This window comes from Oryctolagus cuniculus, chromosome 1, assembly GCF_964237555.1.
Source record: "Oryctolagus cuniculus chromosome 1, mOryCun1.1, whole genome shotgun sequence".
NCBI lineage: Eukaryota > Metazoa > Chordata > Mammalia > Lagomorpha > Leporidae > Oryctolagus > Oryctolagus cuniculus.
The window spans coordinates 226,548,177-226,564,302 of NC_091432.1; the positions used below are offsets into that span (position 1 = coordinate 226,548,177).

Below are 16,126 nucleotides of genomic sequence, written 5' to 3' on the forward strand. Positions count from 1 at the left end.
TTGAACTGGAGGCAGCTGTGTAGAAGCTGTTACTCCCTTCTCAGCGCCATATTGTGGGAGAGCAGATGCATAGAATAAGTCTTAATTCCAGTAACTTAGTCTAGTCCGAGTTGCTCCCAGTTGCTCCCCACACTGGGACAACTGGATCTCCACATGCAAGTAGTTGTAGACAGGATGCTAGTAGAAATACAGGGGGTTAAGGCCGTTATGATGAGGTCGACGATGGAAATGACAAACATGTTACTGAAAACTAGTGGAAGGTTCTCCACATTGAAAAGTAGAAAAGAGAACGGCTGAATTATGCTGTGCCCTAGTGTTTTGTGGAAGGCAGAACTTGTAAGCCATGAATAAGCTATTTGCCAGAAGAGATTTCTAAACAAAGCATTGGACGTGTGGGGTGGCTTCTCTTAAATGCTAGAGTAAAATACAACAAGAAAAAAAATGGTATAATGACAGAATTTTTAATCAAAAGATAAAGGGACTGTAAAGATTTGGGCAGGGGACAGCACTGTGGCATAGCAGGTAAAGCCCCAGTCTGCAGCACCAGCATCCCTTATGGCCACCAGTTCGAGTCCCAGCTGCTCCACTTCTGATCCAGCTCCCTGCTAATATACTTGGGAAAGCAGTGGAGTATGGCCCAAGTCCTTGGGCCCTGCACCCATGTAGGAAACTGGGAAGAAGTTCCTGGCTCCTGATTGGCTCAGCTCGGGCCAGCCATTGTGGCCATTTGGGGAGTGAACCAGCAGATGGAAGATCCATCTTCCATCTCTGTAACTCTGATTTGAGCAAAACAGAAGAGTCATGGCATTAGGGCCACCCCTTGACCGTCAAACTTGAAGAGCTACAGACTTTGCAAATCCAACCCATGTCAGCCGCAGAGGCTGCATTCAGCTGAGTGGTGGACATGGTGCTGCCTAGAACTTCAAGGGCAGCACTTCTCAGAGCCTTGGAGGTCCAATACAGGCCCAGCATTTTCAGAAGTCAGAACTCACCAGCAGGTTTGGAGGGCAAAGCCTAAAGTTATAGAAGATCATTATTGAGCCGTAAGGACTTGGACTTACGACATCTAACTCCTTTCTTCTTGCCTGTTTCTCACTTTTGGAGAAGAAATGTCCATCTAGTGCCTGTCTCAGCACTGTGATTTGGAAGTTCATTAACATTTTTTATTTCATAAGTTTACAGGTAGAGTAAGTTTGTCTCAGGGTGAATCATAGCTTGAGTATCATCCATTTCAGATTCAGATATTTGGATGAGATTCTGAGCTTTAGACTTCTGAATTGGTGCTGGGACAAATTAAGACTTTAAGGGGTATTGAGATGGAATGAATATTTTTGCACATAAGACATGGATTTGGGGGCTCAGAGGCAGAATGTCATGGTCTGAATTTTTGTGTTGACCTCATGTTCAGAAATTGAAATCTAACTACCAGGTGATGACTATGGTGGGGGGGGGGCATTTAGGGGGTGAGTAGGCGTGAGGGCAGAGCTTTCATAAATGGAATTAGTGTCCTCTTAAAAGCGGTCCCAGGGTCCAGCCTCCACCCTTTCACCACGTGAAGATACAGCGGGAAGGTGCTCTCCAGCAGCCAGGAAGCGTCCCTTCCCAGACATGGACTCCCCAGCCCCCAGAACTGTGCAGATACATGTCTCTATGGTTTATCAACCACCCCAGTGCATAGTGCTTTATCAGTCCGAATGGACTCAGATAAGCCTTCTCAGGAAGCTGAGATTAGATCCTTGTGATTTTCATTTTCTGAACTCCCAGTATTTCTCGTTCGATGAACTTGTCTTAACGATACTTCAATAAATAATTGTCTGAAGAATTATTTAAGTTATCCTCCTATTCATTCTACAAATAGAGTACCAAATTTCTATTATGTGCCTGCCACTCTGCTGGATTTGGGGGCTGGCAGTGGAGGACAAAACATACCTTGCCATGAACTAGTGGAGACTACGGTCAAATGTACAATGCATTTTTGTTATAGTCTGTCTTCCACAAAAACAGGGATTCCATCTTATTTATGACAGAATTCCCTGACCCCAAAGGATTTACCTAAATAAATGAGGACAGCAGTGAACAGATGAATGAGTACTGTTGAGAAAGCTGAATTGACACTTAGGTTTAGATCCAAAACTCTCATCACACTGACATGCTGATCTCCCTGCTTTCTATAGGGGCTCATCTCACAGCAAAGCACTGAAGCCTTTGTTATCCTGGTATCTGCAGAAAGGCAACGGAGATAACAACGAATCACCACTTAATGTAATGGTCCGCATGTTCTCCCTCATAGGCAGGAGTTTAAAAAACCTCAATAAGAACACAGAACATTGATCACTAGAGGCCAGGAGGGGAGGGAGAGATCAGGGAGTTCAGATTAAATAGGAGGGGAAGCTGAGTGTGGTTTATGGATTGAGACAAATATACTAAGATGTTAACATCAGGGGAGCCTGGGTGTGGAATATATGGGAACTCTTTGTTCAATTCTATAATTTTTGTTCTTAATCTTACAAATATTCTGAAACAAAAAGATTTAAACAGAGAAAGGTGATTTGATACACTAGAAAAAAATCCCCCATGCTTGCAGTGAGAAAATCTGGTTTTAAATTTAGCCCAATATTTGTTTCATGTGAAAGGTAGGCAATTTTTTAACCTGATCTTCAGTCTCACTGTTATGATTTAGGATTTAATAAAACCTACATTATAGAATCTGAAGGAGTAAACCCAATGATGCATTTTATTTATTTATTTATTTTTTGACAGGTAGAGTTAGACAGTGAGAGAGAGAGACAGAGACAGAGACAGAAAGATCTTCCTTCCATTGGTTCATTCCCCAGATGGCCGCTACAGCTGGCACACTGTGCCAATCTGAAGCCAGGAGCCAGACACTTCCTCCTGGTCTCCCATGTGGGTGCAGGACCCAAGCACTTGGGCCATCCTCCACTGCCTTCCCAGGCCACAGCAGAAAGCTGGACTGGAAGAGGAGCAACAGGGACAGAATCCGGCACCCCAACCAGGACTAGAACCTGGAGTGCCGGTGCTGTAGGCAGAGGATTAGCCTAGTGAGCCATGGCGCCGGCCCCAATGATGCATTTTAAATCATAGGATACAACCACCATGAAAAATAGGCAACAAATGTTACTTGAAATGAAAGTTGAGTTACATTTACTGAGCATCATGGAGTAGTGTGGTCCCCTATTTAGTCTCAGAATGTCCATCAGCTAGATGAATTGGGCAAGTCATTAATTTCTTTAATCCTTGGTTTGCTGGTCTGAAAGACTGAGATGATAACAATATCTAACACACATGACTGTAGGGAGGGTTAATTTAATATGAATTGATATGTATTTTTATTGCTATTTTTTAAAAACGAGTATGTATCCCTTAAAAGGAAAGTAAATCAAGAGGTTACATCTCAGGGCAGGCAGCCACCCATCCAGGCCTTGACTGCACAGAAGTCTCTGCAGGCTTCCTTCTCAGAGCCAAAGTTAGGAACACACACAGTGAACCCCACGGCCAGGTCCTGACCACTCTCCTGGGATCAGCTGAGCCGCCACGCCACACTCACTAATGCTGACGTTGGAAGCACTGCCCCGTGGGTCTCCCTCCCCAGAGAAGGCAATGAGGTCGAACAACGACACACTTGGGATTCCATGCCGAGGAGAACCATGGAATCCCTGCAAAGAGCAGGTGACAAAACCTCCACTCCCTACGCCTTCCCCAGACCTGTCCTCCAGCCCCCATCAAGCAAAAGCACCTAGGAGTCTGGCAGCTCTCCTCCTCCAACTCTTCCACGATGCGTTTCTTTCTGCTGGGCTGGGCAACTGCCTCTGCCTTCCCTGCATCGCTGGCCCTGAACTGCTGTGGAAACAAGACGTGATGACCCAGGCTGCCTCCAGGGGGCCCATTCCCATCCACAAGAGGTGAGGAGCTGCACAGCCGCACACAGCGGTTTCTGAACATTTTAGGCCATTCCTAGATAGGCTCTTAGTATATTTCTGGAAGGAAACTGATCTTATTCAAAATTGACCCTTTGCACGATACTGTGAATATTGTAAATTTTGTCTCTTCCCTACACCATGTGTCTCCATGGACTTTCTCACCTCCCCCTATTAAAACTTAGCCACAGGCCGGCGCTGCGGCTCACTAGGCTAATCCTCTGCCTTGCGGCGCTGGCACACCGGGTTCTAGTCCCGGTCAGGGCGCTGGATTCTGTCCCGGTTGCCCCCCTTCCAGGCCAGCTCTCTGCTGTAGCCCGGGAGTGCAGTGGAGGATGGCCCAAGTGCTTGGGCCCTGCACCCCATGGGAGACCAGGAGAAGCACCTGGCTCCTGCCATCGGATCAGCGCGGTGCGAAGGCCGCAGCGTGCCAGCTGCAGCGGCCATTGGAGGGTGAACCAACGGCAAAGGAAGACCTTTCTCTCTGTCTCTCTCTTACTGTCCACTCTGCCTGTCCAAAAAAAAAAAAAAAACCTTAGCCACAAAAAAGTGTGAATGCCTTACACAGTCAAGAGTAATTCTTCTCAGGGACGTTTCACTGGGGTGAGAGAAAATACCTTCTGGAATCCCAGAGACTCAATCAGTTGCAGAGGTATTGAGTAATCAGGGTGAAGTGATCCTTACCAACTCACTCAGACTTTTCTTCCCACTTCTTGGAATTAACGATCAAACAAGGAAACAGCATAGACTGAGTTGTGTTATCAAGTGTCTCTCCATTTAACAAAGGGCCATCCATGGACCAGATTTCAACAGTTATAGACTAATTTTATAATGGGCACTTCAATTTCCTACAGGAATTTAAAACAAACACCTTCCCACTGCTTTCCCATCTCCAACTAGGACGTTTGGAGAACCTTTGTGTCTATATAGTGTCTTCTGGCTTCTTTCTGTAAAGCTTCTGCATTAAAATCAGGTATTATTATTCTTGTTTCCAAGATGAAAAAAACTGAAGACTCAGAAAAGGGAAGTAATTTTCTCAAGGTCTCAAAAAAGCTTCATGACAACCTGTGAACAAAGCTCAGATCTTCATTTCCTGGATCAAGTTCCATTGCTGCACATTGCTCTTTCTTGATCCATGTCTTTATAAAGCAAGATTCTCCTCTAGCCATTCCCCACTTTGCCTTTCTACCCCCTTGTCAACACCACATTTCTCTCCTCTGCCAATAAACCGATGATATGTTGCATTAAAGTCAGGGAGGATAATTTCTGCTAATGATGAGGAACATAGTAAGACTCCAGGTTTCCAGGCAGTTTGCTCTCCAACCATTCCTGGAACTCTCTAGCCTGTGTTTTGTTTTGTAACGGCAGCTCTGTGAACACTGATCCACATAGCAGCCAACTGCTGCCTGTCTAGCAGAACTCAATCCATTCTTACATCTTTCATAAGACCTAAGAGGGGCCATCACTGTGGCACAGTGAGTGGGGCCGCTGCCTGCGGTGCCAGCATCCCATGTGGGTGCCAGTTCGAGTCCTGGCTGCTCCACTTCCACCCCAGCTCTCTGCTGTGGCCCGGGAAAGCAGTAGAAGTTGGCCCAAGTGCTTGGGCCCCTGCACCATTGTGAGAAACCAGGGAGAAGCTCCTGGCTCTTGGCTTCAGATTGGCCCAGCTCCAACTGTTGCAGCCATTTGGGGAGTGAGCCAGCAGATGGAAGACCTCTCTCTCTGCCTCTGCCTCTGCCTCTGCCTCTCTGTAGCTCTGCCTTTCAAATAAATAAATAAATCTTTAAAGAAAAAGAAAGACCTGAGAATAGACAGCCCATATTTTCTAAATAATGAACTCATGTGAAGAGTCCAATCACAATGACAGGCTAATCAGGGAAAAGAAGCCCGGGAAGGGAATGGATCGAGGCTGTCAATGTGCGAGGTAGGATGGAAACAGCCTTACTTCTGAGTTGGACAGACCTATGATCACTCTAGCACCAATCCCACTCTCTGTGACCTTGTTGAAATGAATTAATCCCTCCACTCCACAATTTCATGATCTGCAAATGGGAATAATAATGTCTACTCTCTAGTTTTATAATAAGGATTAAACTAGAAGAAACCATGATAAGCACTTACTGTTGCCAAATGCACAGGACAGCATAACGGGAAAGTAAGAAACAAAGAAAGTGGGAACAGTAAAAGTAAGGAAAGCTTGAGGGGTGGCATAGCCCAGTGGTTAAGAGCATGGGCTTTGAGGTCAGAGAAGGTTGAAATCACATTCCAGTTACTAACTCTGTGACCTTGAGCATGTCAGGGAACCCCGCTGAGCTTCAATTTCCTTGTATACAAAATAGAGCTAAAAAAATTATGTCACAGAATTTCTGCTACTAACACTTGAGAACATACATGAGGCTCCTAGAACTCTGTGAGGCATGCAGTAAGTGTTCCGTCAGCATGTCCACCCCCTTTGGCTTTCATTAATAACCATACCACAGGGAAACAGATCAGGATATTCAACATCTTTTACACTGCCACACTTTTGACATGGAAAAATTTAATGTTCATTCCCCTGAGTTGTAGCATTATTCAGCTTGAGACATGAAAGAAGGCAGATCAGGAATGATAAATAAACCCAACTCCATGGAGAAGAGGCTAAGAGAACTAGGTATTCAGACAGGTAGAATCATCAGGTCTCCAGACATAAACCTGAAGTCCAGCCACCACTCAATTCTGTTTTACTGAGGAATTCACTCATGCTTCCTAAGCCTTGGTCTTCTCATCTGAAGTATGACAGTACTTCAAAAAATTATAGAATAGGAATTAAAAGACACTCATTTTGACACAAAAATTGAAACACATGCATAATTTTTACAATATGCATTTTTCCATGAACTTTTCAATTCTTAAAATGTTTACTTATTTTCATCTACTTGCAAGGCAGAGTGACAGAAAGAGAGGGATCCTTCATCTGCTGGTTCATTTTCCCAAATGCCTAAAACAATCAGGGCTAGGCCACGCCAAAGCCAGAGGCTGGAATTCCATCCAGGTCTCCCACAAGGGTGACAGGAACCCTAGTACTTGGACCATGGTTTGCTGCCTCCAGGATACATTAGCAAGAAGCTGGATGAGAAGTGGAGTAGCCAGGACTTGAACTGCACTTTGGCATGGGATGCGGGTGTCCCAAGCTGCAGCTTAACCTACGGTGCCCCTTCCATGAGCTTTGAAAAGCTCAATGCACTCAAAAGGGTAATGAACAATTGCTGCAGGGACACAGAGCTGGCAATGTCCTGGGGTTGCTGTAAGAATGATGAGATAGATTGGGACATCCTTAATTATTCACTTTTTCTCCCAACAAACAAATTGCAAAGTCTAATAATTCTTTGAGTATCCATGGACGCAGCTGATTCCCACCCCAAAACAGGTTACTTGGTTATTATTTATGACTAAACAATTATAGTTACCCAGTGAGAAAGGATCAGACACACAGCACTTTGAAAAGTAGAAAAGGTCACACAAAAGAGAGACATGGATGGCAGACATACAGACTACGTTTAATGAGAATGAATGAAATGAGAATTTAATGAAAAATGCATAGGTCAAATTTCCAGCATTTACTGAAAGCTTGCCACGGACCAAGCAGTTTCATTAATCCTCACAGCCATGTTAAGAGAGAGTTACCATTTTTAAAGGTCTCTTTATTTATTTGAAATGCATAGTGATAGAGACAGAGAGGGAGAAGAGTAATACACTATTAAAATCCCCATTTTGCAGAATGAAATTTTGCAGAGAAAAACTAAGGCTAAGCTTAGTTTTTGCTTAGTTTTGCTTGCACAGTGTTGCCTTTGTTGATTCGTGTTTAGATTTCTCAAGGGCTCTCAAGAGAGACAAATGCCGTACCGTCTCCCTGGTATGTTGGAGCTAAAAAGAAACAAAGAAATGCTGGTATATATCAATCGTGCTGCAAACAGTGTTTCAGCAAACTTTATTTTAAATCTTTGTCATACAAATGGATAGGAATTATATACTATTATGGTATTAACAGTTTTATGGCTACTTTAACATTTATTTTATATGAGTGAAGTTGAATATCTTTCATTTAATTCTTGTTTATAATCCTTGCTTGTTTTCCTCCTGAACTATGGCCTTTTTTTTCTTTTTTATTTGTTGAACTCTTTATTTAACAGAGCCATTAAGCCTTTGACTCTAATGTACGTTAAAACTGCGCTATCTCAAAAATAAACATTAAGTAGAAAGAATAAGAGCAAGAAAGAACTCTTGTGCTGACTAGGCTTAGGGCTCAGGGGGCCAAACCCATCCAGTGGACAGAGGTCGTGACACTCACACTTTAACGCTTGCAGAGGAAAACAGTTCTGGTGGCTAGTCCTGCTGCTGAAATCACTGGAGGAAAGGAACGTTCATGTTCCCAAGATCCTATAAAAATGAGAGTGAGCATCGATTTCAGAGATTGAGTCAAGGCCGTGGTCCTTACAGTTTTTGCTTGTATATACCCTGCTGAAAATCTATGCATTTTCTTTTTTTAAAAAAATGACTAATTTATTTGAAAGGCAGAGTTACAGATTGAGAGAGTGAGCGATCAAATGATCTTCCATTCACTGACTCAATCCCCAGTGGCCCCAACCCTGGGAGCTTCATCTCCCAGCTTCTCTCACATGGGTAGCAGGGTGCACGTTCTTGGACCATCTTCCACTGCTTTCCCAGGTGCACTAGCAGGGAGCTAGATCAGACCAGGAAGCTGGGACTCTCACCAGTGCCCATATGGGATGACAGTGTTACAGGCAGTGGCTTAACCTGCTGCACCACAGCACCAACTCCACATCTATGCGCTTTTAAAAACTGGTTTATAAAGTTATGCATCAGATGGTTAAGTACTTACAAGGATATAAGGTAGAGTGTGCCTTTAAATATAATGTAAAACAAAATCTTACATTACTCCCATTTCTTAACATGTATTGAGTGGCATCTAAATATCAGGATGATCTGATACATTATCCATCTTTGAAGTTTTAGAATAAAGTGATCCTTAGTAGCTCTATGTTTTAATGTTATTCCTTTTAAACATGTTCTTCCATTCTGCTTATCTTTTATATATTTTATTCTATTGCAAGAAATTTTTATGCTGAAAGGTCTCTTATAATTAGCTATCTTATATTCCACAATGAAAGAGAATATAAAATGTAAGCTATTTCTTAATTTCTTGTGGCCATAAAATTCTAAGCATTGAAAAAATCAGAAAAATCATCTGAGTTATTATTAAAATTATTAATAGTAACTGATTAAAATTATATAATCATTAGCTTCAACGATATGAAGTTATAAATTTTGACCTAAAAAAATGAAAATTTCATGTAATATATTGAAACTTTTGAAAATTGATTAGTTATTAAATCTAAATAATCAAATTTTATTGAAAAGCATTTCATAGAGCAATGTTTTTCCCCAATTTCTTTCCCAATTAATTCACAAATCCAGAAATGAGTATCAGTTCTATTACTCTTTGCTTTTCATTTGTTATGTGGGACACAGGATAATGCACATGGTGAGATCTTAAAGACAAGATGATTATCACTCATCCTGAGGAGCAGTAGTTTTTTGACTTACTACTTGTTGCATATTTAGTGGAGGGTCAAGCTTGCGATTATAAAGAAAACTGAAAATATGTCATTATAAACAGAAAAGTAAGAAAAGAAGGAAGGAAGGTAGAAGCGAGGGAGGGAGGGAGATAGGGTAGAGTGGGAAATATCATATGTTCTTTTTTTTTTAAAGATTTATTGACTTGAAAGTATGAGTTACACAGAATAGGAGAGGAAGAGAAAGAGAGGTTTTCCATCTGCTGGTTCACTGCTCAATTGGACGAAACGGCTGGAGCTGTGCCGATCCCAAGCCAGGAGCCAGGAGCCAGGAGCCTCTTCAGGTCTCACACACAGGTGCAGGGGCCCAAGCACTTGGGCCATCTTCTCCTGCTTTCCCAGGCCATAGCAGAGAGATGGGTAGGAAGTGGAGCTGTCGGAACTCAAACTGGCGCCCACATGGATGCCAGCACTGCAGGTGGTGGCCTTACCCGCTACCAGCCCCAATATCATATGTTCTTAAAACTGTATACATAAAGTACATGAAATCTGTTCCCTCTTTATAAACAAAAGCAACTGAAAAAAGACAAGATGAGTTTAGAAAAGAGAAATACAGAAATTACGAATCTGGAAACTAACCCCTAAAACAGCGACTGTGTACTCCTTGAGATGTCTGGATCTTTCTAGGGCCCGGCATGGTGGCATAGTAAGTAAAGCTGCCACCTGCAGTGCTGGCATCCCATATGGGCACTGGTTCGAGACCTGGCTGCTGCACTTCCAATCCAGCTCTCTGCCATGGTCTGGGAAAGCAGTATAAGATGGTCTAAGTCCTTGGACCCCTGCACCAATGTAGAAGACCCAGAGGAAGCTCCTGGATCCTGGCTTTGGGTCGATGCAGCTCCAGCTCTTGCGGCCATCTGGAGAGTGAACTAGTGATTGGAAGATACCTCTCTCTCTCTCTCTCTCTCTCTCTCTGCCTCTAACTCTGCCTTTCAAATAAATAAAATAAATCTTTTTTAAAAAAGAGGGAAGTCTGGATATTAGCAAGAGGATGATTTCCTCAAAGTGAAAATTGATGAGCCAAAAGATTTTTGACAACCCTTTTGTCAGGCAGATGCCTTTATTAAGTAGTTACCAATAAGTATGATTACCATGAATAGAATGTCTTAATTTTATTTTGAGGAGTTTTGTTGTATACAGGTTGACAGCACAGCCTTTGGAGGCAAATTAAACATGACTTAAATTCAGATTTTGTCCTATATGAGTTTAAACCTAACCATGCCTCAATTTTCTAATTTCTAATGCTAAAATAATAATTGTCTCATGAGGTTTCTGTAAGATTTAAATGTAATACTGCAACAGAGTCCCCGGTTTGAGCTAAATGCTCTAAATATGTTAGCTGTGGTGATGGTGATATTGATGATGTTGAAAACTCCATAGGAAAAAGAGTTAATCACCCATTCCAGTTACCAATATCATGTTTAGTTTATACTGAAGTACAACAGTAACAGTAAACATCCTGGTGATGTGTCCACACTTATCAAAATAACTTTTTGTTCTTATTGCTATAGATGGACAACACCAACTGGACCAGTGTGTCCCATTTTGTTCTCTTGGGCATTTCTACCTACCCAGAAGAGCAGCTCCCACTCTTCCTTCTTTTCCTATTCATGTACGCAATCAACATTTCTGGCAACCTTGCCATCATCACACTGATTGTCTCTACTCCACGTCTCCATACCCCCATGTACATCTTCCTCAGTAACTTGGCCTTGACGGACATCTGCTTCACCTCCACCACGGTCCCCAAGATGCTACAGAATATTTTCTCCTCTACAAAGGCCATTTCCTACATGGGCTGCTTAGCCCAGACTTACTTCTTCATTTGCTTTGCAGCCATGGAAAACTTCCTCTTGGCAGTGATGGCCTATGACAGGTACGTCGCTATCTGCCACCCTTTCTGCTATCACGTGACCCTGACCAGAAGGCTGTGCATGTGGATGGTGGCTGGGTGCCACGTCCTCTCCCACCTTCATGCCCTGTTGCACACCCTCCTCATGGGGCAACTGATCTTCTGTGCCAACAACAGGATCCCTCACTTCTTTTGTGACCTCTACCCACTAATGAAGATCTCCTGCACCAGTACTCACCTCAACACCCTGATGATTCACACAGAAGGTGTGATCGCCATCAATGGAGCTCTGGTCTTCATCATTGCCTCCTACGCCTGCATCATCTCGGCAGTCCACCGCATTCCCTCAGCCAAGGGCAAGTGGAGAGCATTTTCTACCTGTGGCTCCCACCTGGCGGCAGTGGCCATATTCTACGGCACCCTCACATGGGTCTACTTCAGGCCCCTTTCCAGCTATTCAGTGACCAAGAGTCGCATTGTGACAGTCATGTACACAGTGATTACTCCCACGCTGAACCCCTTCATCTACAGCCTAAGAAATGGGGATGTCAAAGGGGCCTTCAGGAAATGGATGAACAGACTACAGGCTTCTTTCTTTAGATAAAACCCTAAAACACACGTGGGTTTTATCTCTGAGTCTGGAGATACAGTGTCTCACAGACCTGCTTCCTTTATAGCTTCCTGGAAATATATAAATTAACTACATATCATAGATTCTGCATTAGTTATTGATCTAAGATATCTCTTAATCCCAAAGTACATGAAATAAAAGGGAACCTCCATCCACTTATTGTAAAATGCTGCATGGCTTTCACTAGAACTGAGGGTGTTCTCTGGGCTTGCAATTAAACAAGACTGTAGCACTCAAAATGCTTAGATTCAGGCAACAGAAATTCATTCTGGAGGACTTATGGAAGAAATGGGTTTATTAAAAGCTTACGTGGATGGAGCTCATGAATTTCCAAGGCTAGGAAGCCAGGCTCAAAGAAATGAACAAGAGTAAGAAAGGTCATATAGTAAGAACCACAGTCAAAATCATGACACAGAACTATTCTGATGGGGACACTCCGGTAGTCACCAAACCCTGTTCACAGTAGCTTGTACTCCCACCAATAGGACCAGCATTAGTCACTGGGCATAGCCCTTGGATGCCTGCAAAGTGGACACTGACACCCCTAGAAAGAATGCCGACTTCTTATTCTTCTCATCAGAGCCTTAAGATTCAAAGGTGGTGCATCTGGTTGACTGAAAATTGGACACTTGCTCACATTCCAGCTGCCAGGCAAACTGGGACAGTGATACTGGTGCTTTTGTTTTCTGGAAGATTCCCTAAGACAGGTGAAATGGGGTAACTGCTCCAATATGGAAAGAGAGCAATAATGACAACGTCCGCCCTAAGGGGTCAGAAGCTCCAGATGCTCCAGAATTAAGCAACATCACAGCTCTCCAGCTGGCTTCTTCCTCAACTTAAACTCGTTTTCTTAGTATGTTCCTGGTTATTTCTGTAGCTGATAACACAGGATTCATCTACCATTGGGTGTTCGATGATCAATCAATGCTGATTATAAGGAACAGGTTCAAGAGCCAAGAACTCTACTAAAATGTTGGTTCTTCAGCCTCATGTTTGCAGGATCAAGAGGCAAATTTTAGAGGGGCCTGTGAGGTCATGGGGCAGAAGTTTCAAGTGTGGGCTGATTTAGTTCTTCTTTTTGAAAATCTTTTACATTTCTAATGGTGGGGCAGGTGTACTGGGGAACAGAAAAGAATGAAAACACAATCCTGTATTTTAAGGTTAGAACACGTACACACATACATCCCACAAAGAGTCTTACAAGGGTGTACTTACAGGAAAAGAATTTAGACATGGAAATGGAATTGAAGTTACGGTTCAGAACTCATGCAGTAGAAATTGAATTTTTAACTGATCACTTAACTTCTTCTCTTTACTGCACTACTACTCTATATCAGGAACTTAGTAAGTATTTTACACTTACTGGTTTTTAAAATTACTTCCTGCATCTTTATTATTGTTTCCATTTTTGCAAATGAGGAAACTGTTTTAGAACATTCAAATGAATTTCCTAAGGACACTCAGATGAAACTGGTGAAATCAAGATGCATAAGATAACTGTATCATTCTCATTATTTTTTTTAAAGATTTATTGTATTTATTTGAAAGAGTTACAGAGAGCAGTATAGACAGAGAGAGAGGTCTTCCATCCACTGGTTCACTCCCCAGATGGCCACGATGGCCGGAGTTGTGCCAATCCAAAGCCATGAGCTTCTTCTGGGTCTCCCACATGGGCGCAGGGGCCCAAGCACTTGGGCCATCTTCCACTGCTTTCCCAGGCCACAGCAGAGAGCTGGATCAGAGGAGCAGCCAGGACTAGAACCAGCACCCATAAGGGATGCCGGTGCTTCAGGCTAGCACTTTAACCTGCTATGCCACAGCACCGGCCCCTCTCATTGGTTTTTAAATATCTACCTAAAGGGATGCTATCACCTTTTGCCTAGAAGCCTGTGGCTAAGTTTAAGGAAACCTACAAACTGCAATGCCACTGTTGGCACAAGAAATGATCAAACTTCGTATCACTCAAAGCCATCCTCGGTCTTCCTAGACATTTACTGAAGGCAGGGCTGATAGAAGACTGCTTTCGGACTTTTCTTATGTCTTTGGGAATCCTGCTTATTTTACTTTGAATAGAACTTTCACTGTAAAAGAAACTTAATTCATAGGGTGAGCCTAGGGGTTAAGATGTCACTGGGTAAACCTACATCCCATATCAGAGTGCCTGGGCTCAAGTCCAGACTCCTTCTTCATTCTAGTTCCCTGCTAATGTGCTGCCTGGTAGGCAGCGAGTGATAGTTCAAGTAGTTGGATCCCTGCTATTCACATGGGAGACCCAGACTGAATCCCTGGCTCCTGGCTTTGACCAGCCCTGTTGCAGGCATTTGGGGAGTAAACCAGCAGATAGGTGATATCTCCCCCACCCCCACTCCTATCTCTTTTTCTCTACCTCTGAAGCAAATAAATAAGAAATTTCTTTCACAAAAGAAAACTTGAAAGTATTTAAAGCAGAAGAAAGGAAAAAGTCACCCATAATCTTTGTTAGTTTTCAGGTTTCTTCTCCTGTGTGGAAGCGTTTTTCCCTCAAACAGATATAATCATGCTATCTATAAAACTGTTTCTATCATGCAAGCCATAGTTTTTCATTGTTGCATATACTTAGTAAACACTTTGATGCACATGGCCTTGTCTAGTATGTCCCTTACACTTGGAGGTTCAGGTTATTTCCCATTTGCCATATTACAATTCCTTTTGGGTTAGCATATTTGTGGGTAATGCTTTCTAGCTTGATTCCCAGGTATGCAATTACTAAGAGAGTGAGCGTTTTCAGGATGCACAACCACCAACTACCTAGGAGAGCACCTGATTCACTTTACCCTCCTCTGCTCTGGGTTTTAGCATTCGAAAAATATGTTCATATTTTCTAATTTTATAAGGAAGAAGGACTATATCGGTTGCTTTAGTTAACATTTATTTGGATAATAGAGTCTGGGTTTTTTCTTTGGAATGTTGACTATTTTAAATTTCCCTTTTCTAGTTCTTGACCACTAATAAGGATAATATGTATATTATCCTTCCAAATATCAGGCACATATATCCAGGCCTTTCAGCAATGAAAAGAGATTATTTCAGGACTAGGCATGAAGTTGCAGACAAAAAGAAGAGGAAATAAAGAAATAAAATAAGAAATAAGGAAATAAGAAATTCCTTCATAACATTGACATAAAAACTGTGAGAGCATAACTATGCTAATGCAAATGAGCTCTTGGCACTGAGAATTTTTGTTCTTGCTTGACTGAACCAGGAACTCTGTCTCTCTAATGACTCTTGGTGGGGATGTTGTGTCAAGAGGCATGATGACTGATACAGGTTGGAATCTCGGGAATCTGTTTGATCATTTACTAGCAGCAATACTGAGGTAGGCTGTTTCTGTGAGGGCAGGAACACAGTCTTCCCTTCTTACAGGGAATCCCACTTGTAATATGACTTTGTTGTTCTCCCTAAACAGTTTCTTTCCCCTCCCATCTAATCTGGGTAAAATCTGGGTTTGCGTTGATCAAAACAATAAAGTGATGGTACTTTTGGTCTTCTGACTCCTGACCTGAAGGACCCTGCAGCTCCCACTTTCATCTCCTTGCTCCTCAGAGACCACCATGTGAAGCAACCTGGGAGATTTGCTTCACGAATAAGAGACCATAGTGGGAGAGGGGGCCCACCAACAGCAGACTCTACCCTACCCAACTTAAGAGACCATGGTGGGAAAGGGGTCCTACCAACAGCAGACTCCAACCATATCTAACTCCTGTTGAACCACCAGATGACTTCACCTGCACCAAAGAAGTCGGGGCAGAGCAGCCAAAGAACTGACCAGGTGCACTCGACTGTATGAGTTGACCCAAAGAACTGTAGTCAATGAAATCATTGTTGTCTTAACAGCTAATTTTGGGGCCTTTTATGCAGTAATGAACAACTTAAAACAGGCTTCTTGAACAATTCACATAAATATAAACTCATTTTTAAAATCAGAATGATAAATTGCACCATTTGATTGTATCTTAAATAAGATACAGAACTGTAAGCATTTACAATAGTCTGAAGTGGTCAACAAACTATTTTATATTAAAGTGATAGTACTAAC

The 16,126-nt window shown here is 42.6% G+C and overlaps 1 protein-coding gene across 1 annotated transcript in view; it reads left to right on the forward strand.

The window, feature by feature from the left end:
* LOC100357943 (olfactory receptor 1Q1) overlaps positions 1-16,126 on the forward strand; it is a 227,287-nt gene extending 211,161 nt beyond the window's left edge. Inside the window, exon 6 of the mRNA XM_070056480.1 lies at positions 11,080-16,126. Coding sequence (XP_069912581.1) covers positions 11,080-12,024 — 945 coding nt within the window. The 3' untranslated portion in view covers positions 12,025-16,126. The remainder of the gene's footprint in view (positions 1-11,079) is intronic.